This window comes from Trichechus manatus, unplaced genomic scaffold (genome assembly GCF_000243295.1).
Source record: "Trichechus manatus latirostris isolate Lorelei unplaced genomic scaffold, TriManLat1.0 scaffold00094, whole genome shotgun sequence".
NCBI classification, from domain to species: domain Eukaryota; kingdom Metazoa; phylum Chordata; class Mammalia; order Sirenia; family Trichechidae; genus Trichechus; species Trichechus manatus.
The window spans coordinates 3,704,664-3,714,994 of NW_004444030.1; the positions used below are offsets into that span (position 1 = coordinate 3,704,664).

A 10,331-nucleotide genomic window follows, 5' to 3' on the forward strand; every position below is an offset into this window, starting at 1 on the left:
CTATGATATTTGGAGCTTCAGTTGGAAGATTTAAAGGCTGGGTCCTGGAATCACCTGCAGTTTTCTCCGGCAACACCTAGCCTGGGAAGCCACACAGCAGCACTTTTGCCATAGTATGGTGGATGGGGAAGTCAGCACTCTCTGCTCAGATAAAACGGATGGGAACACAGACTCCACTTCTAGTGGAAGGGTGAATGTCAGTCACATTGGAAGAAGAGCTTGTAGGGTGAGTTAACTAAATAGGCGTGGCCATCTTTGAAAAATACACTATCCCACAACTGCCAAAAAGAACAGCAAGGGTGGAGATTTTACTTTTTTTAGGAAGAACTTGGATTTGGATTGGGGCATGTTGAGGTATTTGCTTTGTATGTTGTCACTCTTTATTTTTATCTTCTATAGGACAATCAATATAAAAGGAAATAATGTTACAAAGGCGCAATGGTTCTATGCCTGCAGCTAACGATTCAAAGTTCAGTAATGGGTTCCCAAAATATGAGAATAGTCAAAGCTAACATTAATATTGTTTTGTGTGGTAAGATAGAGGAAAGCAGTGCAATATAATAATACCAGTTCAGACTCCCGCGCTCTCCCATTGTGCAATTATGGGCAAAATTTAACTTTTTTGTGCCTTAGTTACCTCATTAGTTGAACGGTAGGTAATAGTAGCATCTAATTCACGGAGTTTTTCTGAATATGGTGTTAGTTGCTATCCAGTCGATTGTAACTCGTGGAGATCTCACGTGTGCCGAGTAGAACTGCTCCATAGGGTATTCAAGACCCTGTGACCTTTAGGAAGAAGACTGTCAGGCCTTACTTCTGAGGTGCCTCTAGGGTGCCTTTGAACTGCCAACCTTTCAGTCAGTAGTCCAGCCCTTAACCATTTTCGCCACCCAGGGACTCTGAGGACTAATATAATCCTTATTAATTGTTCAATAAAGCTGGTGATTAATATGTCTTCTATTCCTATTCTTTCTCCTACAGAAAGGCAATTGCAAAATTCTCTCATCATAAACTAAAAGCTAATTAGATTGCTTCAAAATATTTTCATGATTTTCCTTTGCATTTGGTGGGTGGGCGTGTAACTGAGAAAAGCAGGCTTAGTGAATGGAAAAGGTTCAGTTTACAGATCAACGAAAGTCCTCAGGAGGTCAGATATGTTGGAAAGAAGAACTAGCAGCTTGTCAGGTGCCTGCTGGCAACTGTTCAAGTAAAGCTTCAGACCGCGTCGTACTGTCAATTAGGCTGCCGGCGGGCCAATAGCCCCCGACCGTAGCCGAGGACCGTCGCGGTCCGAGGCGCCCATTGTAGGAGGCGTCCGGAGGGCGGAGCCCACTCCAGGTTGAGGGGTCGACGGGCAGAGAAGCGCGGCGGAGTTGCGGCGCGGAAGTCCAACGTGGCGGCTCTTGAAACTACCGTTCTGCGCTGAGCGACCATGGCGGTGCTGACGGTTCTTCTGCACGGCGGCCCCCGCGGGCGCAGCCCCCTGCTTCAGAGGCTGATGCAGGTAAGAAGGTCTCGTCCCTCTGGCGGGGCTCGTCCCCAGGGCTGGCTCGGGGAGCCCCGGGCGGCCCTCAGCCCCACACGCCCGCCTGCCGGCCCCTGGACGCCCGGGCCGCGCTTAGACCCAGCGCGCCGGTTTCCGGCCTTGGAAGGTTCCTGCCGGCGGCGCCTGCGGCCCGGCGGAGCCTTCGGTGTAGGCCTAGGAACGGTCCCCGGAAAAGCCCTGGAATGCTCCCACCGCGGGTAGAGACCCGCGTGTTTTTACAAACTACGTTTCCACTCCCAGCATCTCCGCCGTAATCATAATTATTATTATTGGTCTGTTAAACGGGGCACATATTTTGGAAGGCAGAAAGGCCCGGGATGCACTCTTGCTTTGAAGGCCGGTAAAACTTCCGAATTTTCTTTAAAATACATTCGTGAGCATTATTGTCAAGAGAGATTTTTTTTCCTCCATGCAACAGGTAATCAAGGTGCTTACAAGATGCGAGGCACTGTATGATAAACAGATGTTTATAACATTGGAGCATCTTAAAACTTATCAAGAAGAAGAAATGGCTATTCTATACAAAGAAATAAATTTTATTGATATACGAGTTAAGCTTACATAATGAGGGTGTTGAGAGAGGTCTTTCTCCTCTGGCTGTTGTGTATTGGGAATACAGTAGTGACAGAGTCTTGAAGGAAAAAACCTATTTTCTATTTGTCGCAGCAAGGGAGCTTGCACTCCACCCGCATTTTTTTAATTGTACTTTAGATGAAGATTTACAGAACAAATAGTTTATCCTTAAAACAGTACACATATTGTTTTATGACTGTGGTTAACAACCCCACGATGTATCAACTCTGTTTCTTCTCAACCTCGGGTTCCCTATTACCAGCTTTCATGTTCCCTCCTGCCTTCTAGTCCTTGTCCCTGGACAGTTGTGCCCCATTCGTCTCGTTTTGTTTATGGGACTGTCCAGTCCCCGGCTGAATGGTGACCCTCGGGAGTGACTATTACTGAGCTAAAAGGGTGTCCGGGGACCATACTCTCAGGGTTTCTCCACTCTCTGTCAGGCCAGTAAGTCTGGTCTTTTTTTGTGAGTTAGAATTTTGTTCCCCATTTTTCTCCGGCTCTGTCCGGGACCCTGTGTTGTGTTCTCGGTCAGAGCATTCAGTGGTGGTAGCCGGGCACCATCTAGTTGTACTGGACTCACTCTGGTGGAGGCCGTGGTAGTTGTGGTCCATTAGTCCTATGAACTAATCTTTTCCTTATATCTTGTTTTCTTCATTCTCCCTTGCTCCCAAGGGGGTGGAACCAGTGGAGTATCTCAGATGGCTGCTCACAGGCTTTTAAGACGCTAGACACTACTCACCAAGGTAGAATGTAGAACATTTTCTTTATAAACTATGTTATGCCAATTGAGCTAGATGTTCCTCGAGACCATGGTCCCCACAGCCCTCAGCCCAGCATTTCAGTCCCTCAGGGACACTCCACCCACATTTAAGATCTGGCAAAGCCTGAGGAGTAAGAACGGTTGGTGAAACTTGAATTTTCCAGTTTGGTTGGGGTAAAAAACTTTGAAATCCAGTCATGTTGTATGAGTATGACCCCAGTCAATGGGGCAGTTGCTAACCCAAAGGTCGGCAGTTCAAATCCACCAGGCACTCCTTGGAAACCCTATGGGGCAGTTCTACTCTGTCCTATAGGGTCACTATGAGTCAGAACCAATTTGACGGCAACGGGTTTGGTTTGGTTTTTTGGTAATGGGAGCAATTGATATTTTTCTTTTTGACATAATCAGAGGTCAGACAGTATTGGAATGGGCAGAAAAACTAATAGCTGCCTAGGTGTAACGTAACATAAGTTGAACTAGTGTGATAGCATTAGGAGCTGCAAACGAGTAGCTTTATGCAAGAGATTATGAAAGAATAAATGTACGACTTGGTAATTATGGAGTGAGGGTGGGGAGCCAAGGCAAAAGTAAGAGAATAAAGTTAACCCTGGGTGACTGGGATAGAAAAATAGAAAAATCAGAAAGAGGAGTAGGTTTTCAGGAAAGATGAGTTCTTAATCAGTCTGTTTGTTAGTTTCGTGGAATGACTTGGGAAATCACAAAGATTTAATTAGGTAACCTGGGTTTCAACCAAGGTTAGGTGAATTGGGTGCACTAGGTACTCTAGGTATGTATAAAACAAGCGCAGAGCCTTTTACTTAATTTATGGCTTAATTAAGAGCTTACAAGCAAACACAAAAGTTGCTGAAGAGAAAAATGAAGCTGTAGGTAATATAGCATGATTTGTGGAGCTCATTTTACTGAACTCTAGGAATCAGTTGTATTGGATGTTACTTGAATTAAGTGGTCATTTACTGAGCCATGAAAATCTGTATGTTTAACAGGATTTTCAATGTTCAGTGCTATTTGACCTCTCACCTACTAACACATTGGCTCTCTGCCCTGTGCCTTTAAATATGTATAAGTCTCCCTTACTTTCAACAAACATTTATAGACTTCATGGGAGCTTGTTCCCCTTCTAGCTCTAATCACTTTTTTTGTATAGGGTAAGAAGTCTTTATTTAGCATTTCCATTTATTGTACATCCATTTCTCTTTATCACTCTGCAGTGAAATTTCTGTGCAGCTCAGCTCAAGAATACCAGTGGTTTTCTTTTTCTGTGTTTTTTTTCTTCTTGGCCTTTATACTGTATTTGACACTGTTCACCACTCCTTCCTTGAAACTCCTATTTTGCTGCTTTGATCCAATATTATTCGGCTTCTTGTAATACTCTGAGTATTAAAATATTTTCCCACATTGATCTAGTTCTGGGCCTGCTTGCTTTCAGGTTCGTTTCTCTCCCCTCCTCTGCTCTGTGCCTGTTGCCGTGGGGCTGACGTTTGCTGGCTGTTTTTCAGACTGCAGTGTGTCAGCTGACTTCTGACTGGGTTCAGCTGCTGAAAGGCACTGACGAGAATGGAAAATAGGAGAGAGAAGCCAGGATCTTTTCTTTCTTTCTCTCTGCCTGCCTTAGGTGGTGTTTTGGGCAGTGACTGTTTCTCCGCTGTGGTTCCTGCTTCAGCCAGGTGACCCTGACCCTTTGGTTTTGATAACCTTTCTCCTTTTGGCCCAGTAGCTTATGCATGTTAGTACATTCCTGTTGTTGTTAATCTCTGTACAGCCTGACTGCCCTCTGTTGTTTTCAGCCCTTACGTAACCTGCATATTTAATTCCCGGCACTAAATTCTGTTTCAAATAGAGGAGTTCTTGGGTGGCACAAATGGTTAAGAGCTCAGCTACTAACCAAAAGGTTGGTGGTTCAAGTCCGTTCAGAAGCACCTTGGAAGAAGAGCCTGGCAGTCTACTTCCAAAAAATCAGCCATTGAAAACCCTGTGAGCACAGTTCTATTCTGATACACATGGGGTCTCCATGAGTGGGATTGGACAGCAACTGGTTTTGTTTATTTGAAATAGAAAGATTTTTGTTTTCCTGGCTGAATCCTAATGGATACATTCATTGTTTTTGCTTTCTTCCCATTCCCTTCCACTCTGTCCATTTTCCAGCCTCAGTCCTTGGACCTCTCCTTACAGGGGCCATAAGAACAGTCAGAACACTGTGGTAATCAATCAGGCATCGATAGCAATCTAATGTGGTAAATAAGCATGGAGAGAAATGGTAGAATCAAGAGATACTAATGGGGTAGAATCAGTTGAACTCTGACTGATTGAGAGAGAAGGCGTATGATTTTTGGGGTCCAGCCTACAGCATGTAGGTGGATAGTGGAAGTTTTTACTGAGGACAGGGAATGTAGGAGGACGAACAGATTTGGGGGTGGATAGAAAGTGATGAGCTGAATTTTGGACTTAGGTTTGGAGTTGTCCAGTCAGATGAGCGGTTCTGAAGTGTAGGAGAATGACTGGACAAGATACCAATTTGGGAAGCATTAGCTGTAGATGATAGTGGAATCCACGTAATTAATGAGCTCACCTGTGTGTAAAGGGGTAAGAGAAGAGGTCTAGCATGGGGCCTGTGGGAGACACAGTATTTCCCAGACAGGCAGAGCAAGCAGAAACCTTGTTTCTGCTTGTAGATTGGGAAGAAGAGAATGAGACAGCAAAGGATATGGAGAAAAATAGCTAGTGTAGGAGGAGGAAAACCACAAGATTGTGGTATAATGGAAGCCAAGAAAAGTGAACATTTCCATAGTGCTTTACACATGCTACTTCATGTCTTCCTCACAACAGCCCATGGAGGGTATTTGAGGAAATCAAGGCAAAGCAAGTTTAAATAACTTGCTCAAGAATACTTGGCTAGTAAGCCCAGGCTTTTAACCACTATGCATATTTCCCAAAGAAGAAAACTGAGTCCAGTGCTAATGAGAGGTTAAGTGAGATGATTGCAGTGAAGCATTTATTGGAGTTGGCCAGATAAAAATTCTTGTTGACCTTGCTCAGAGCCAGCAGTGGTAGAGTGGTGAAGAAAAAAGCTAGATTAGAGTTGGTTCAACAGTAAACAAGTGTGTAACGTGCTGGAGAATTTTTATTGTAAAAGCGATCTAAGTGATGAGGTACAAGCTCAGAGGGAATGTGGATCAAAGGAAATTTGTCTTTATTTTCCTTTTTAGGTAGAAGGAACTGGAGCCTGATCGTAGGCTTATGGAATGATGCAGGAGAAAAGGGAATGAATGATGTAAGGGAGAGGGAAGGGTTAGTTGAAGGTGTGCGGTCTTTGAAAAGGCTACCAGAGATGGAATCAGGAGCAAAGTGGAGAGACCAGGGACCCTTCAATTAAACTGAACCAGAAACTTAAAAGAGTAGATAGATGTGGCTTAGTAAAGGCCTTTGATTGCAAGTAACAACAAACATCTCTCTCCAAACTAGCTAAGTAGAAAGGGGAATTTTTGAAGGGATACAATAGACAAGCTCTTGGACTTCCAAGGATAGAAATAAAGTGCACCTGGCCCTGTCAGAATTGTAACTAGAAAATCATGAACCAAGGGTATCTTCTTTTGTCTCTTGTAGAGTGCTGTGGTCTTTTTCTCTTGTTCTCTGAGAATATGTGTTCTATTCCTTTGCTTCTCTGCTTACTCATGGCTTTTCTTGTTGCCCTAACCTCTTTTGCCCCTTATGACCTTTCAGCTCAGGTGCCCACAATCATCCAGGTGACCGAGTCTCTGTGTGCCAGCTTAGGTCAGTCCATTCTGTTTTTGCTCTTATCAGCTTTTGCCAATGCAAGGGGAGTTGCTTTGTAGGTACTTAGGGCTGCCCCTTCCAGGGCTCTCTAAGAAGGGGGTGTAGTTGCAGAGGCAATGACTGGCATATTTACTACAACTAGGAACTTTTTATTCAAGATTGGATCGCAGATAGAATGCTAGCATCCCTTACGATAAGTAGGTTATATAAGAAGCAGCCCAAACTACATGACATGTTAAGGGTACACCTCTTTTTTGCCCAGCTGATACTGAGGAGCACATCTGCTGAGCACATGCGCTTGAACCTTGTCTACAGGAGCCCAGACGTGTGCTGGCCTGGGCAGTAGTGCACACTGTCACTTAAGTGGACATGAAAGTTGAGTTCTAGTAGAAACCAACACGCATTTTCCTAATCTTAATGACACAGCTCTGAGTACAGATCAAGTAACACATTGTGATCTCTGTTTTATTAACATTTGATATATTTGAAAGATGAAATTTAAATAAAATGTTTGTGTAATTCCCTGTGAATTCCAGAGGCGGCTTGCTTATTATACTACTCTTGTAGTTCTTACCCAATTCCGTTTTAGGAATATCCACACGTGACTTTAACATTTCTCCTCTACCAGATTATCATGCTACTTGAGTTTAGGGACCATGTTTTAAAGATCTGTAATTCCTGATCTTGTTTTCTGTAAGGTAAGTGTTCTCAACAGCTTTATTGAGCAAATGAAGGATCAGTAGTTTTATGTGTTAGTCACTGTTCTCACAAAGACTGTAAAGTTATCTCTTTGAGGCTGGGTTAAATATTTGTGATGATGATATTTTTTAGTCAAATTAGGGGTAAATTAGGTTATTTCCTATAGCCAAGTTTTTAGGAGTAATAAGTTTCCACGTAAGAGAGACGAATTCCATTATGTTAACATGGCAAAAAAGATCACCCTAGAGTTAAATTCTATTCTTCCACTATCTAGGAACATAGTCTCTTAAACTACCATTTGCATGTATTCTCATCCAAACCCTTTTTTTCTCCCCTGTGCTATATTTGGAATTGACTTGATGGCAACGGGTTATTTTAAATTGAAAGCTTTAGTTGGTTATTTTCATTGAGTCAGAACAAAGCATGTTTAATCCTTAAAAAGCTAAGTTTTTGGGTCAATTTAAAGTTTTTAGATATTTGTAGACTTGTTAATTGCTCCATGAGATATGACTGACAAGTGTGTTTTTTAAATAAGCTATTAAGATTAGTTTCTAAATATAAGCTGTATGTTTTCTGAATTCAGAGGGTAAAACATTTTATTCTTTATTTGTCCTGTAAATAGATCAGTTTCAGATCAGTGATGTCTCTGAACTGCCACCTACGTTTTCAGATTTTGTTTTTGTTGGCACTTGTTGCTAAGAACAGAGTGGAAAGAAATGAAAAGTAGGGGAAAGATACTTCTTTCCTTTCATAAAAAAAATCTGGTAGTATAGATCGTATTTATATGAAGTATGTGTGTGTCACATAAATCAGAAACATTTATTGAAAGTGAAGAGGGAGAAACAGTAAGTTTTACTTAAAAAAATATTTTTTTAAGCAATGAGAATATTTTCTTCTAAAATTACTTAATTTTGAACTTAGATTTAACTTAGAAAATTAAATTTTATAAAAGTGTATACTTTAAAAAGGCTTAGAAACTTTAAGATAAGGAACTCATCTGAAGTTAAAATATACATTCCCAACATGTTTATCAGAAAAGTTAATCAGGAAAGTATTGTATACACTTTATATTGTAAAGTCGTGTCCCTCCCCCGATTATAAAAGTGATATATGCTCATTGTGGAAAATCTAGAAATAAAAGTATAAAGAAACAGAAAAAAGTATAAAGAAGCAGAAGAAAACCATCATAACCCTATCACTGAGAAGTATAAAATGATGTAGATTAATATGTTCTGCTTTGTAACATTATATATATTTCTATTACAGGAAATAAGATATATGAAGCGAAGTTATGTAGTAAAACCCACACTGAATGTAAGTATAAATTTAAATTGTGCTCTAAAGTTTTAATAATTTGAAGAAAATGTAGTTAATTAAAAAATGCATATACTTATGATTCAGGTATATGTGAAGGTCAGCTCAGGATTATGGAATGGTTGGGAATAGTTAATTACTGAAATCCTAATTTAAACTTTCAGATTAACATAAAAAAATTTCAATCCAATTCCCTGCATAATTCCTGTTTCTTCCCCACAGTGTGCTGTAAAACAGCCTTCCCTCTAAACCTGGGCAGTGTTCTTCCTTTACCCTCAGGGACCTTCACTGTATTGTGTGTAGTACAGTGCAGAGGCCACATGGAGATCCTAGAAGAGAGGGATTGAACTGAGCTGATGATTAGACCTCATCACCTACTGCTCTCTGATCACCTAGTACTCCTCTTTGTTTTATAAGGGTTTCTAAAGTGACTCTAATCATCTTCTATCAAAACCTAAGGGGCCCTGTTGGCTAGGGTTGTTTACTAAGCAGTTAACAAGATTAGAGTGACTGACTTCTGGGCAACATGGTGCTATAGACAGAAGCACCGCTCTGTCCCTCCACAGCAAAGATCTGAAAAACTAAGTCAAACAGAGACACTCATCAGTCCTGAAACCCTGCGCATCAAATGAAGAGATAAAGAACTTAGCTGAGCACTGAATGGGTTAAGAAACTGCTTCAAACCTAGGAAGATAATGGTAAATTTCAAGGTAACCACAAAGTTAACAAACCTATTCATCAAAATAAAGAAGAAAAACAAAGTCTCAGTAAAAACAAAACCTACAAAAACAAAAGAAATGGAAAAAAAAAAAACCAACAAACAAAAGGAATTCAGCACAGGAGAGTAAGAGGAACAAAGAAAACATCAGCACTACAAAATGACAGCAATAAACTCACACCTATCAATAATTACATTGAATATAAATGGCCTAAATGCACCCATAAAGAGACGGAGAGTGACAGAATGGATAAAAAACCAGGATCCATCAATATGCTGTCTACAAGAGACACACCTTAGAAACAAAGATGTAAATTTATTAAAAATCAAAGGATGGAAAAAAATATATCATGTAAACAGCTACCAAAAAAGAGCAGGAGTGGCAATACTAATCTCAGGTAAAATAGACTTTAAAACAAAATCCACCATAAAAGACAAAGAAGGACACTATATAATGATTAAGGGGATGATTCATCATGAAGGCATAACCATGATAAAATCTATGCAACCAATAACAGGGCTCCAAAATACATAAACTCTAACAGCACTGAAAAGAGAAATTGACAGTGTCACAGTAATGGTAGGAGACTTCAACACACCACTCTTAGTAAAGGACAGAACATCAAGAAAGAAACTCAAAGATACAGAAGACCTAAAGGGCACAATCAGCCAACTTGACCTCCTAGACATATATATAGAACACTACACCCAACAGGTGCAAAGTACACATTCTTTTCCAATGCACATGGAACGTTCTCCAGAATAGACCACATCTTAGGCCACAGAGCAATCAACAAGATCCAAAATGTCGAAATAATACAAAGTATCTTCTCTGACCACAATGCCATCAGGGTAGAAATTAACAACAGGAAGAGCAAGGGGGAAAAAAAAAATCAATTACATGGAAACTGAATAACACCCTGCTTACA

The 10,331-nt window shown here is 41.0% G+C and overlaps 1 protein-coding gene across 2 annotated transcripts in view; it reads left to right on the forward strand.

Moving 5' to 3' along the window:
* The first annotated feature begins 1,246 nt into the window (after positions 1-1,246).
* ACAT1 (acetyl-CoA acetyltransferase 1) overlaps positions 1,247-10,331 on the forward strand; it is a 25,468-nt gene continuing 16,383 nt past the window's right edge. Inside the window, exons 1-2 of one of the 2 annotated variants that reach the window (XM_004382475.2) lie at positions 1,247-1,504; positions 8,637-8,684. In XM_004382475.2, the coding sequence (XP_004382532.1) occupies positions 1,433-1,504; positions 8,637-8,684 (120 nt within the window). In that variant the 5' untranslated portion in view covers positions 1,247-1,432. Of the gene's footprint in view, positions 1,505-2,821; positions 2,863-8,636; positions 8,685-10,331 lie in introns of those variants that run through there. The other variant, XM_023736950.1, reaches the window with a different exon arrangement.